Source organism: Syngnathoides biaculeatus, chromosome 8 (genome assembly GCF_019802595.1).
Source record: "Syngnathoides biaculeatus isolate LvHL_M chromosome 8, ASM1980259v1, whole genome shotgun sequence".
Lineage (NCBI taxonomy): Eukaryota > Metazoa > Chordata > Actinopteri > Syngnathiformes > Syngnathidae > Syngnathoides > Syngnathoides biaculeatus.
Genome location: NC_084647.1, coordinates 20,195,020 through 20,208,628, shown reverse-complemented (window position 1 = coordinate 20,208,628; position 13,609 = coordinate 20,195,020). Strand labels below are relative to the sequence as shown.

Below are 13,609 nucleotides of genomic sequence, written 5' to 3'. Positions count from 1 at the left end.
GGTTAGTACAAAAAAAAAAAAAAATTTGATTTATTCACAAGGACACGTTTGAAAAATTGCAAAAAAACCAAGATGATTAACCCCTCACTTTAATGCAAGCGTGCTAAAATTAATACTTTTCAAGTGCATTACAAAGTCGAGACTACTTCCACAAAACAAACTTAAAATAAGCTTTATGTTCTCCCTGAGCACGCAAAAGTCTCAACACGCGGTGGATATGCGTTTGGGCCCCGTTTCCCGGCTGCTATCTGTTTACCGCAAGTGAACAGACGCTATTTAGCTCGGAGGAAATTAGCTCGCGCTACTTTAGCGAAGTTTGGGGGGGGGAGACAACAAGATGAACTTGAGCCTCCGTTTGATCGATACAAATAATAAATGTCAAGACAACAAGATGAGGATTTACATCAAGAATTGCTCTCGAAAGATCAGACGTCACGAAATTCCTCTGACGCAGACGCCGTCCGTCAACAACGGGTCGTCATTGAGCTGCTCATCCTCAAATGAAGCGGAATGCATGTGCGACAACGCCAAGCCCGCGTGGATGTCTGTCGGCTCCCGCGGAGGGTCAGCACCAGATCCGGCACGTGTTGTCCTTGCTGCCTGTGGCGGAACACAAACACCAGCAGGTGGCTGCGCAGCTGGGACGTGCGCAATTAACAAATTGCGGCCCGAGGCGGGCATCGGTTCGCATCAGACGCGTGCAAGCTCGCCGCCAAATGTAGGACAGCCGCGGCGGGGGCTGTACCGGTGATGATGGTGTCGCCTTCGTAGTTGAAGGCGCAGGAGAAGATCTCATCGGTGTGGCCCTCCAGAACCTGGAGGCAGACTCCGGACCGGACGTCCCACAAACGAGCGGTCTTGTCTGAGCTGGCGGTCAGGACCTTGCTGCCCTGAGGACTGAAGCAGATCTGACGGGAGGCGCCTCGTCATTCAAGCGTTCCGGAAGAGGCGCGAAGATATAAAGTCTGGATTTATTGAAGATATAAACACAGCGCCAGGGAGCAAACCCAGACACGAAATGGAAACCGTCAAAAACGTCGCGGGGAAAGAAGACCAGAGGCCGAAGAAGAGAATGGACCCAAACATAAAGAGCAAGTATTGGAGTCTCGTCTTACTCGTAAAAAGCGATTGCGAGCAATTCTGTAAAATCGAGTCAAGCAAACACACAAGGTGTGGAGATCGAGTCTAGTAAAACCAGGGAAATGTCACAGTTAATAAACATGGAAGGAGCTAAGAAAGGTGTCCTGTTAAAGAGTGATAAGACTTATAATCCTCCGGATTCCTCCCCCGGCCAGTCTATTTCGACCGGAGCTTTTTGTGTACACAACGCTCATCTCTCGACAACACATTCACTAAATTGACCTTTCCTCTACATTTGATTGCATGGGGGGGGGGCAGCCTAATCATATTAACTGAAGTCATTCCCGCAGAAGCGTCACAAGAAATATGCTGACCCACACCGACCGGACGGCAAACAACAGCCTGAAAGCAAACCTCTTGTCCACCCTGGACTTCGACGTCAAGCCGTTTACAAAATAAACGTCCATTTAGAGCACCGTCGGGGAGGGCCGCGGCCCAGATCGAGGCTTCGCGTTACGCGATTGCAAGCGCTCAGAGAAACCCGTTAGCCGGGATCCCTGCTGAGGATTACTCGGGAGAGTGCAAAACTGAAGCGGCAAATAATTCAATATTTTAGCGTGCGGTCGTTCATTTTTTATGAAGCATCGTGTAATGTTTCTTGTACCGAACCGGTCGTGCATTATTCATTTTGTCGATATCGCCCGAGAAAATGTCACTTCTTATCAATTCCTAGGAGGGAAACAACCAGGAAGTAAATGAAGTTGGCTGGCCTGCAGGTACGGACCAGCTACGATGTAAACATAACTTCATTATTTCTGCCCGAGTCAGATTTAAATAACTCAGTTGACCTCACACTAGTCCAGTGACTCCCAACCGTTGGGTCACGGGCACATTTGCGTGCATTCAATCAAATGTGTTAGCGTGGGAAATGATCCAATTTCGCCGCTCAAATTAATATTCCTAATGATGAATATTTAGTCCTGCATCGATGCCAGAAAGTGACAGAGATGGGCGGAAGGTGCAATTAACATGTCGGCGTTCTTACAACAGAATCAGACATTTGTGTCCAACTGAACAGGGTCAAGTGAGTCCTGAACCAGTTCAGTTCATCATACACAGTGAAGAAAATAAGTATTTGAACACCCTGCTATATTGCAAGTTCTCCCACTTGGAAATCATGGAGGGGTCTGACATTTTCATCGCAGGTGCACGTCCACTGTGGGAGAGATCATCTTAAAAAGAAAAATCCAGATATCACAATGTCTGATTTTTTTAACGATTTGCGTGATACAGTTGCAAATATGTATTTGAACACCTGAGAAAATGTATATTTGGTACAGTAGCCTTTGTTTGCAATTACAGAGGTCAAACGTTTCCTGTAGCTGTTCACCAGGTTTGCACACACTGCAGGAGGGATTTTGGCCCACTCCTCCACACAGATCTTCTCTAGATCAGATAAGTTTCTGGGCTGTCGCTGAGAAACATGGAGTTTCAGCTCCCTCCAAAGATTTTCTATTGGGTTTAGGTCTGGGGACTGACTAGGGCATGCCAGAACCTTGATATGCTTCTTAAGGAGCCACTCCTTGGTTTTCCTGGATGTGTGCTTCGGGTCATTGTCATGTTGAAAGACCCAGCCACGACCCATCTTCATTGATCTGACTGAGGGAAAGAGGTCGCTCCCCCAAAATCTCTGCCTGTTGACAAGGCCGGTAGCGATCCACAAGGCCTGTGGAAGCCGTCCTTCAGTGGCTGCTGCACAGAAGCCTTCCGATGCGCACATCAACACATTTAACAAACCTGATTTATGGATTACGACCCCGCCAACTATTGTTTTTTTATTTTTTTATTTTTTTTTTAGTAGCTGTATACATACCTACCTGTCATTTGGAACCCACGAAGCCCTCGTCCTCTGCACCCGTACAATCCATTTTCCACGACGAACCGGGTCTCTTGCAAACTTATAAAGGGTAAATCCATCCTCACGAGTGTTCAAGCAATGTCCAGCAATGCAACGAGCCAGCATTTTGGCTAACACGAAGGAACAACGACCTACCTTCCCGGAGGTAAAACTAATAGAAACAAACGAGTCCACTTGAGGGCAGTCCTACCATGTACGTCACTTCCTGCTTCATCTCAAAAACAAATCCCTCGAGAGGATTTTCTTGCCGGGAGTTCAAAAAAGCGATATACGTCAAAATCATGTTTTGTGGTGAAAAAACGCATGGGTCCATGTCGGCTGCCGTTTTTTCATTAAAATCATGCATTTCATGACAGTGGCCCTTTAATACAGTGCAGTCGTCCTGTCCCATGTCTAGCTGATAGACAGGTGCTCTAATACTTATTTGCAGCTGTATCACACAAATAAATCGTTAAAAAAAAAAAATCATACATTGTGATTTCTGGAATTTTCTTTTAAGATTATCTCTCTCACAGTGGACATGCACCTACGATGAAAATTTCAGACCCCTCCATGATTTCTTGGCAGGAGAAGTTCCAATATAGCAGGGTGTTCAAATACCTTTCTTCACTGTACATTAATTTTTTGTTACATGTAGTGTTTGGAGAAGTACCTTGACATTAAAATACATGCATTGGCTCAATCAGGGTTGAGCAACACTTCATTAAACTCCATTGTGAGTTTTGATTGGTGGATTAAAAAAAAAAGTGAAAAGGGCTTTATCAAGTCTGTAAAAGCACTGACACGGAACACAAAATGTGAAAAAAGGCAAAGAAAAAAAAAAAAAGCAACCCTCCGCAGTGATGGCCTGTCAGCAGTATCGTGCGTGGAGTACTTTTACCTTGGAGATCTCCCCCTCGTGGCCCTCAAGTGTCGCCAGGCACTGGTGTGTGGACGCACTGAACACTCGGGCCGTGCCTGCCGGAAATGAACATTGACAGCCGCCAATCAGCAGTGAGACCGTTAAATTGGAAAGAAGGGGGAGGGAATAAGTCTTGAGATCCGAATAGTGTGCCTACACAAAGACAAGAATCCAGGTGATGTCAATCTCTCAGAGAGCTATTACCTTCGAGATGTTTTATGACGATTATTGTGCTTGTAGTTTGCTGAGGCGTACCGTCAGCCCCCCTCCCACAGATATCAGATGTTGTTAAAATGATGTGTCTGTGACATATGACACTTTCTAACATATTACTAATTCAAGGTAATTACAGTAATCCCTCGCTTTTCACGGTTAATTGGTACCAGACTCACTCGCGAAAAGTGAAAAAACACGAAGTAGGGGTAAACGGCGTTTTTTTTTTTTTGTTTTTTTTTTTTTTTTTTTTGCTTCATTGGTCCATGTTGTTGCACCGGGAATGGTGCATTTGTACATAGTGAGCCAGCTTTTTTTTTTTTTTTTTTTTTTTTATAAAGGGGGAGGGGGGGTCAGAAATCCGTGATGCACTGAATCCACGATAGGTGATCCGCGAGGTAGAGAGGGATTACTGTACCTTTTTTCCTGTAGACAAAAATACTGAATTCATTTGAGGGGTCTCGTTTATTTATTGAAGTGGATGCTGCATCTGCCAATTATTTGGGACACTAAAAATATGCGAGCGAAGACCACTGAGGAAAAAGCTACTAGATACATGTGATTAGTGTACCGTAATTTCCGGCCTACAAGCCGCGACTTTTTTCCCCACACGCTTTCAACCCTGCGGTTTATGCGGTGATGCGGATATTTTGTGCATTTTTTCCTAATGGCCGCAAGGGGGCACTCGAGCGAAAAAGGTATGAATGAGACCAGTGGAATATATGTATGTTAATAATATATGTTGCTACTGTGTTACTGGCGTGTCTCAGTGATATTTACCGGCAAGTTTTATTTGAACCGGCCCTCTTAGCGTTAGCATTAGTGCTAGTGTGGCGCTAGCATTAGCGCGGTGCTAGCGTGAGCACAGCATTGCCGTTAATCACTTTCTGTGTACAGTCTTTGTAAATATCTCGTGTTTGAATGTGAGTTTCAATGAGGGCACTTGTGGCTTTTACACAGGTGGGGCTTATGTATGTACCAAATGGTATTTCCTTTACAATTGTACTCGGTGAGGCTTATAACCAGGTGCGCTCTGGAGGCCGGGAATTACGGTATCTTATGAATACACCATCTCACCATCGGCAGAGGCTGTGGCAATGAGTTGACCTCGTAAATCAAAACACACATCGAGAAGCTCCTCTTTGTGTCCAACCAGGGTGGCCACGCAACTGCCACTGCGTGCGTCCCACACCTCCCAAAAAAAAAAAAAAAAAAAAAAAAAAGGAGTGTGTCTCTCTTTATGGTGGTATTTTCTTTTCATATTTAGTCAATCGGAGACTTCCCATTTTCTCACCTTGCACGTTTTATCCATGGAGCCCGTGACGATCAGCGAGCAATCCCAGTTGAACTGAACATTGCTGATCTCCGCCCGGTGGCCCGTCAGCGTGTGGACACGTCTGAGAACACAATGGCAAACTGTCTCGAATGAGCGGTGGCACCCGCGGCGGCTTTGAGACGCCCCACCCTCCTGAAGCGACGTCCCAAATGATAACGGTGTGGTCGAAGGAGCCCGTCACGAGCTGACCGCCGATGGAGTTGAAGCACAAGGAGAGGACCTCTGCGGTGTGACCCTGGACGCAAACGAGCGAGGTTGAGGGGGGTTTGCTCGCAGTGGTGCGTAAAAGGTAAGATTACTCACAGTGAGTGTGGCCACCTCCCAGCCGGTCTCCACATCCCACAGCTTGGCGGTGGTGTCCATGCTGCCCGTGGCCACAAGTGTGCTCTGAGGGTTGAATGCCAGACACACCTACACAAAACACCCCCCCCCCACACTCACAATACATTTCCATCCATTTGCTTTGCCGCTTATCCTCACGAGAGTCGCGGGGAGTGCTGGAACCTATCCCAGCTGTCAACGGGCAGGAGGCGGGGTACACTCTGAACTGGTTGCCACCCAATTGCAGGGCACATAGAGACAAACAGTCGCACTCACAATCACACCTTGGTGCAATTTTAGAGTGTCCAATTAATGTTGCATGTTTTTGGGATGTGGGAGGAAACCCACGCAGTCACGGGGAGAACATGCAAACCACACACAGGCGGGGCCGGGATCAAACCCGGTCATCAGAACTGTGAGGCCAACGATTTACCAGCTGAGGCACCGTGCCGCTCACAATAAATATTTCTCAGAATTTCTTGTCCTGGACTGAAAGTATTGCAGGTGTAAAGAATGTGTGTTTACCTGCCCTTTGTTCACTTTAAATGCACTTCAAGGTACATGTTAAATATTCAGTACGCTCGGGATAGTTTTAGCATTGAAAGCGACAAACGCCGTCGATTTGGATTTCAAAACCGAACGTTAACGTCACTCACTATTTCCGCCATATGGCCTCGAAACGTATAAAAGCATTTTCCCGTCTCAGCGCACCACAGCTTGCAGGTCTTGTCGAAAGAACCGGTGGCAATCTTATCCCTAAATTGCACAGAGACAGAACAGCACTTAAATGCGGGGAAGCCACAATAACGTCGCTTCTCGGATGCCGCATCACTCGAGAACCTCCTGACCCAAAGGGGTTGTTGAAGGCGACGGCGTACACCACGTTTCGGTGGCCCTCCAGCGCTCGCAGCTCGGTGCCCGAGGCGGTGTCCCAAATGCGACACGTTCTGTCATAGCTCCCGGTTAGAAACCTGCGGCGTGAACATGGCGATGTGAGAGCAAGGCACGCAGGAGTCCTTCGGGAGGCGTCGGCATTTTCCACATCACCTTGACCCCGATTTGTCAAATGCAACGTTAGTCAGAGGCAGTAGGTGGGCCTTCAGCTCCTGCAAAACAAAAATGCATACGATAAACATGATCTCCTTCACTTTTGTGTATCACTAGTATATGCGATTAATGTGCATTTTAGACAAGGACAGGGATTTCCTGTCCAGGTGCCAACTGTTTTCTGAAAGTGTAGGATTGCTGTGCAGAGTCCATCTGCTGCCCTCTAGTCTTCAAATATAGCACTACCCAGAATCGTCACAGAGCAAGAAGATGCTCACACAGGCCCAGAGACACATCCAAACATTCATTTTCTTTGCCGCTTATCCTCATGAGGGTCTTGGGGAGTCAACGGGCAGGAGGCGGGGTACACCCTGAACTGGTTGCCAGCCAATTGCAGGGCACATGGAGACAAACAGCTGCACTCACAATCACACCGAGGGGCAATTTAGAGTGTCCAATTCATGTTGCATGTTTTTGGAATGTGGGAGGAAACCCACACAGGCATGGGGAGAACACGTAAGCTCCACACAGGCGGGTCCAGGATTGAACCCAGGTCCTCAGAACTGTGAGGCTGACACTTTACCAGATGATCCATCGTGCCACCCCCAGAGACACAAAATGTTCCGATAAGATGAACTGCCACTTGTTACAGTTCAATTTGAAGAATAAATACATCTTCTTCTGGAATAAAACACGACTGTATACGCACGTAATAGTTGTCTGTTTGCCGCACCCAAATAGAAACGTTGACGTCATCTTGTTTTGATGGGTAAAAAATTCAACAGCAGGGCACATCTTGACTTGGTCATGATGAAAAAGCTCTCCAAATCTGTCACATTGAATTTAGGTATTGGTTCTGGCCCGGCCATGCACTTAAATGAACTTGTGAAATATTTGGTTGGATTTGAATGGACAGAAAGGCAGGGGTGTGTGTGTGTGGGGGGGGGGGGGGAGACGCGGGGGGGGGGGCAGGCAGCCATACAGACAGACAAACAGACAGGCAGTCAGATATTGGGCCTCACCTTGGAAAAACAGAACCTGTGGCGGTCGTCTTGGCTCTGTTTCTGTTGGAGTCGAACGATGAGCTTCTTTACTTGCTCGGTCCGGGACTTTGAGATAAGAGGCTCCGCTTGCATGATCTCTTGCAATAACTCATCTGGATTGGTTCTGGATGGGAAATTAGAAAAACACAAAAAACAAAGAATAACAACTTGATGTGAGTTTTAAAAATTATTAGCAGCAGCAACAACAGAATAGTAGCAGTGTTATAGATAGATAGATAGATAGATAGATAGATAGATAGATAGATAGATAGATAGATAGATAGATAGATAGATAGATAGATAGATAGATAGATAGATAGATAGATAGATAGATAGATTCCCCCCCCCCCCAATCCGCCCGAACGCATCGTGAGCAATTACGCACGTACTCTGTTGTCAGGTCCAAAAGGTCGATGGACTTGGTCCTCGAAATTCCTCCTTTGTCGTAGTCCAGGATTATACCTGAGGGCAGAAAAAGAATGCTGACGGCCAACTCTGTTTTTTTTTTTTCTTCTTCTTTGCGCGCTGCCGTAGTTTTAGCAACAGCTGATGGCGCTCGACAATATTTTGGATTAAAACATTCATCGATTATAAACACGAACAACTTTAGAGAGCAACGATTTGGGTTACCTGGGGGGTAATATCTGAGAAGAAACCGCTTGAGTCTCATTTTTTTGGGCGTAAGCGAGCAGACTATCTCTGTCAACAAACCGTTGCTATGGGAACAGTCAGGAAACTCAGCACGTGGCTGTGACGTCAGGACTCAGAAGTTAAAAAAAAAAAAAATCACGGGTCCTCACAGTAAAACTTTTTAATTTGCAACAATTATAACATGTTACGAATATATTTTAAGATAAATCGTCGTTTTTGTTGCTTTTAATCAAACTTTTGTTTTGGCACCAGAGCTGGTATTGAAGTCTGCACACATATCTTAGTTTCCCACCAGGTGAAAGTCTAAACTCATAAAAGTTCGACACGTGCACATCCAACTCATGACATTGTCCCAACTTACGGAGATAGGAAGTTTTTTTTTTTTTTTTTGAAGGCACGCATGAGAGGAAAGTACAACACCGCTCGGGCCCCATAACAGAGAGGCAACCATGGGCTGTGGGGCCGAGCTGAAGTCCTCCAACTGGGCTTTTCCTACCGCAGTCCTGTCCCTCTACGGGTTTTTTGCCAACTGCAGAATGGCAGAACCTTTCCTCACGCCGTACTTGATCGGACCTTACAAGAACATCTCTGAAGAAGTGGTAAGCGGCCACCACGAGTCTGTGTCACTTTTTAAGTGTCCCAAGATGAGCAGCAATGTTCCTTGTTTTCATTTGGTTCTCCCTCAGGTGACCAACTATCTGTACCCCATCTGGACCTACTCCTACCTGGCCTTCCTTTTCCCCGTTTTCCTGCTGAGCGACTTCCTGAGGCACAAGCCGCTGATTGTGGTGCAGGGCCTCTTCCTGGTCTCCAACTACGTCCTCCTGTGCTTTGCCCCAGGGCTGCTCGCTATGGTCTTCCTCGAGGTGTACAAATATTGTACGGAACACCATCGCAAACGACGATGTCCGTCCGACTCGGTCGTGGTAAACCTGCTCTCTCTTCCAGATTCATTTTGCCGTCGTGACTGCCACAGAGGTGGCGTACTTTTCCTACATCTACAACGTGATTCCCCACGAGAATTACCAAAGAGCCACCGGTTACCTTCGCAGCGCCATGCTTTTCGGCTACACGTTTGGCGCCGGTCTGGGACAAGTTCTGGTCTCTTTAGCAGGTTGCGTTTCAAATCTTTTGAGAACAACTAAAGGGGATTCGATTCACTGTATGTGGATCCATTCACACTTTGATGGGTTTCTTTAGCTTGCAAAAGTACAGTGAAGAAAATAAGTATTTGAACACCCTGCTATATTGCAAGTTCTCCCACTTAGAAATCATGGAGTAGTCTGAAATTTTCATCGTAGGTTCATGTCCACTGTGAGAGAGAGAATCTAAAAAGAAAAATCCAGAAATCCCAATGCATGGTTTTTTTAACGATTTGTGTGATATAGCTGCAAATAAGTATTTGAACACCTGTCTATCAGCTTGAATTCTGACCCTCAAAAACCTGTTAGTCCTCCTTTAAAAGTCCACCTCCACTCCATGTATTATCCTGAATCAGATGCACCTTTGTGAGGTCGTTAGCTGCATGAAGACACCTGTCCACGCCATACAAGCAGTAAGACTCAAACTTGTAACGTGGCCAAGACCAAAGAGCTGTCCAAAGACACCAGAGACAAAATTGTACAACTCCACACTGCTGGAAAGGGCGACGGAGGAATTGCCAAGCAGCTTGGTGAAAAAAGGTCCACTGTTGGAGCAATCATTAGAAAATGGAAGAAGCTAAAAATGATGGTCAATCTCAATCGGTGTGGAGCCCCATGCAAGATATCACCTCTTGGGGTATCAATGATCCTTAGAAAGGTGAGGAATCAGCCCAGGACTACACAACAGCTGGGACCACCGTTTCCAAGGTGACTTTTAGTAATACACTAAGACGGCATGGTTTGAAATCATGCACGGCACGGAAAGTTCCCCTACTTAAACCAGCAGATGTCAAAGCCCCTCTTAAGTTTGCCAATGAGCATTTGGATGATACAGAGGAGTCATGGGAGAAAGTTTTGTAGTCAGATGAGACCAAAATGGAACTTTTTGGTCATAATTCCGCTAACTGTGTTTGGAGGAAGACAACTGATGAGTTCCATCCCAAGAACACCATCCCTACTGTGAAGCATGGGGGTGGTGACATCATGCTTTGGGGGTGTTTTTCTGCACATGGGACAGGACAACTGCACTGTATAAAGGAGAGGATGACCGCGGCCATTTATTGTGAGATTTTGGGGAACAACCTCTTTCCCTCAGTCAGCGCATTGAAGATGGGTCGTGGCTGGGTCTTCCAACATGACAATGACCCGAAAGCACACAGTCAGGAAAACCAAGGAGTGGCTCCTTAAGAAACATATCAAGGTTCTGGCATGGCCTCGCCAGTCTCCAGATCTAAACCCAATAGAAAATCTTTGGCGGGAGCTGAAACTTCGTGTTTCTCAGCGACAGCCCGGAAACCTGTCTGATCTAGAGAGCAGTGGGCCAAAATCCCTCCCGCAGTGTGTGCAAACCTGGTGAACAACTACAGGAAACGTTTGACCTCTGTAATTGCAAACAAAGCCTATTGTACCAAATATTAACATTGGTTTTCATAGGTGTTCAAATACTTATTTGCAGCTGTATCACACAAATCATTAAAAAAAAAAAATCATACATTGTGATTTCTGGATTTTTCTCTTTAGATTCTCTCTCTCTCTCTCTCTCTCTCTCTCTCACAGTGGACATGCATCTACGATGAAAATTTCAGACCCATCCATGATTTCTAAGTGGGAGAACTTGCAAAACAGCAGGGTGTTCAAATACTTATTTTCTTCACTGTATGTACCCTGCAAAAAGAATTCTGAAAGCAAGTCCTGAATTAGTTGAAGATTTGAGGATGGACTCCAATCAACAGGTTTGGACTACTTCGACATCAACGCCATTACCCTGGGCACTTCGAGCGTGGCTTTCCTCATCTCCTTGTGGTTGCCGAGGCCTCAGAGGAGCATGTTCTTCAAAGGGGGGGAGACTGCAGCTTTGCCAGGGAAAACGGACGGACCGGATGACACGGTGTCGGACAAGGAGGAAGCTCGCCCCGGGAGAAATGAGATGGAGCGTCACGACAACGCTGCCTGCTGCAGAGGGGGAAATTTGCCCAGCGCGGCTCATTTGCTGTGGCGAAGCTTCAGGGAGTCGTACTCGTCAAGGCAACTTACATCCACACATGAATGTCATTGAAGCCATTCCTCATCATAACTGTCATATCTTGTCCTCATGGTCCACGTGCAGACATTTGGTCTATTGGTCCCTGTGGTGGGCTCTGGCCACAGCTGGATACATGCAAATACTCAACTACATCCAACTCATGTGGGACCACATCGCGCCATCCGCCACCTCGTCGGTTTACAACGGAGGTGTAGAAGCTGCATGCTCGCTTGTCGGTGAGGCGCGTGTATTCTATACGCCTGTGTATACTACTTTTGCAAACAAACCATAACTACCTCCCCCATTCAGTTCAACTCATATCTGCATTTTGGGCCAGGTGCGGGAGCAGCTTTCTCAGTGGGTTACATCAAGGTGAACTGGTCTGCGTGGGGGGAGCTGGCCTTAGGTTTGTTTTCAGCCATCGGGGCCGGCGCCGTGTTCCTCATCGCGCTCACCGGCAACATTTGGGCCTGCTACGCCGGCTACGCGCTATTCAAATCGTGCTACATGCTGCTCATCACCATCACGACGTAAGTTCGCCCTGGCACCGCTGCAAGGTTCTTGAGAAGCTTAGTAAACACGAGAGCCACCATGCAAATCAGATTTCAGATTGCCGCTAATCTCTCCATGGAGTGCTACGCGCTGACGTTCGGCATCAACACGTTTGTGGCCCTGTCCCTCCAGACAGTGATGACGCTTATTGTTGTTGATGGAGCTACGTTAGGTCTGGACATCGTGACCCAGGTAAATTTCGACAACTAGTAGGGAAAAAAAATGTAAACAGAGTCATGCGTCAAAAATGAGACGTCAGGCTTGTATTCAAATGCACGTTTGCCTTCAAGAATGTGAGCGCATGTGGATTTAGTGACACCTGGTGGTTGTTTTGCGCCATTCCAGAGCCAAAGATGGAGCTTGGCTCAGTGCGGTGATAAAACGATTTTTCTCTCTGTCTCTAGTTCATCATCTACGGGAGCTACCATGCTGTCATCTCCGTGCTCTTTTTGATCCGAGGGACCTACACCGCTTGCGCAAAGTGGCACACTCCAGAACCACCACATAATAAGCAAAAGGAGTTGGAGAACTCTGTAGCGGTCATCCATGAGCAAGCTTTCTGACAAAGGTCGAGCAATTGTTATAAAATCCAATTTGAAGGAATAATTACAGTATTATTTTTAAACAAGAAAACTGTGAAAAAGAACTACATAATATTTTATCTTTGATTTTTAAAAAAAAATGATCGCTTTCTTTTGCCTTTGCTCATGTTGCATTGTGCAACTGAATGTTGCGGACGTTGTTCAATTTATTTCTTTTAACTGGTGCAAATCCGACTTAAGACGTAACATTTCTTGAAACTGGATGTGTGAAACTGCATGGAGGGCAAGTGGTTCGCATATCTGCCTCACAGTTCTCTGGACTTGGGTTCAAATCAGATATTCAATGATCGCTAATTATGCTGAATTGAACAATTAGTGGGAAATGTTATTTACCTGAAAGTGCTGATGTGGCTGCTTTTTACTTTTATGCCTATGATTGACAATGTCCTATTTATATAACCTGTAATCTCACTATTAAGAATAAAGTTTTGATAGTGGGTGTGTAATTCTGCAGTTATGCTATTGCCCTTTGGCATGACTGCTTGATTAACAAAGTTATCACTTTTATTGATTTACCGAGACAAGTGTGGGCATTTCCCACAAGGAAAGAGGGGAAAAAAGAAAAGCTAACGTACCCGAAAGACAATCGAGAGCTAATGGGGTGATGAGGTGGAGGTCAGACTGAAGGCTTCCCATTGTTGTGTATCTGATGACTTTTCAACACAATCAGACATGTGGACCCCTAAATTATCATCGCATACTGGACTGGACCAGACAAGATTCTGGCAAGATTAGCAAAATAGAATTTGTTATCTCAATTCCCTTTAATTGAGTGTCACC

General features: G+C 46.1%; 2 protein-coding genes across 3 annotated transcripts; one reads left to right on the top strand and one right to left on the bottom strand.

The window, feature by feature from the left end:
* Nucleotides 1–37: 37 nt before the first annotated feature.
* daw1 (dynein assembly factor with WDR repeat domains 1) lies at nucleotides 38–8,590 on the bottom strand. 2 transcript variants are annotated; one of them, XM_061827406.1, is made up of 13 exons: nucleotides 8,490–8,590; nucleotides 8,249–8,321; nucleotides 7,839–7,983; nucleotides 6,817–6,875; nucleotides 6,618–6,740; nucleotides 6,426–6,525; nucleotides 5,752–5,859; nucleotides 5,577–5,683; nucleotides 5,407–5,509; nucleotides 5,190–5,304; nucleotides 3,879–3,955; nucleotides 746–897; nucleotides 38–600 (listed from the first exon to the last, which is right to left on the bottom strand). In XM_061827406.1, the coding sequence occupies exons 1-12, from the start codon at nucleotides 8,527–8,529 to the stop codon at nucleotides 793–795; spliced, it is 1,155 nt and encodes a 384-aa protein (XP_061683390.1). In that variant the 5' UTR covers nucleotides 8,530–8,590; the 3' UTR covers nucleotides 38–600; nucleotides 746–792. The 2 variants fall into 2 exon arrangements, with proteins under 2 accessions (XP_061683390.1, XP_061683389.1); XM_061827405.1 differs by having other exon boundaries at nucleotides 41–600; nucleotides 746–908.
* Nucleotides 8,591–8,959: 369 nt separating this feature from the next.
* Nucleotides 8,960–13,605, top strand: LOC133504797 (thiamine transporter 1-like). The gene is made up of 8 exons (XM_061827404.1): nucleotides 8,960–9,109; nucleotides 9,197–9,376; nucleotides 9,459–9,624; nucleotides 11,386–11,677; nucleotides 11,760–11,911; nucleotides 12,013–12,205; nucleotides 12,278–12,419; nucleotides 12,632–13,605. Exons 1-8 carry the CDS (start codon nucleotides 8,960–8,962, stop codon nucleotides 12,788–12,790), a joined length of 1,434 nt encoding a protein of 477 aa, XP_061683388.1. The 3' UTR covers nucleotides 12,791–13,605.
* The last annotated feature ends 4 nt before the right edge of the window (nucleotides 13,606–13,609 follow it).

Coding starts and splice junctions, on each gene's coding strand:
- daw1 (XM_061827405.1), bottom strand. CDS start 8,529: ATGAGACTCAAGCGGTTTCTTCTCAGATATTACCCCCCAG. Junction 6,526..6,617: donor GCCTTCAACAACCCCTTTGG/GTCAGGAGGTTC, acceptor TGTGCAATTTAG/GGATAAGATTGCCACCGGTT. Junction 5,305..5,406: donor CCATGGATAAAACGTGCAAG/GTGAGAAAATGG, acceptor TTTTTTTGGGAG/GTGTGGGACGCACGCAGTGG.
- LOC133504797 (XM_061827404.1), top strand. CDS start 8,960: ATGGGCTGTGGGGCCGAGCTGAAGTCCTCCAACTGGGCTTTTCCTACC. Junction 9,625..11,385: donor AGTTCTGGTCTCTTTAGCAG/GTTGCGTTTCAA, acceptor TCCAATCAACAG/GTTTGGACTACTTCGACATC. Junction 12,420..12,631: donor GTCTGGACATCGTGACCCAG/GTAAATTTCGAC, acceptor CTCTGTCTCTAG/TTCATCATCTACGGGAGCTA.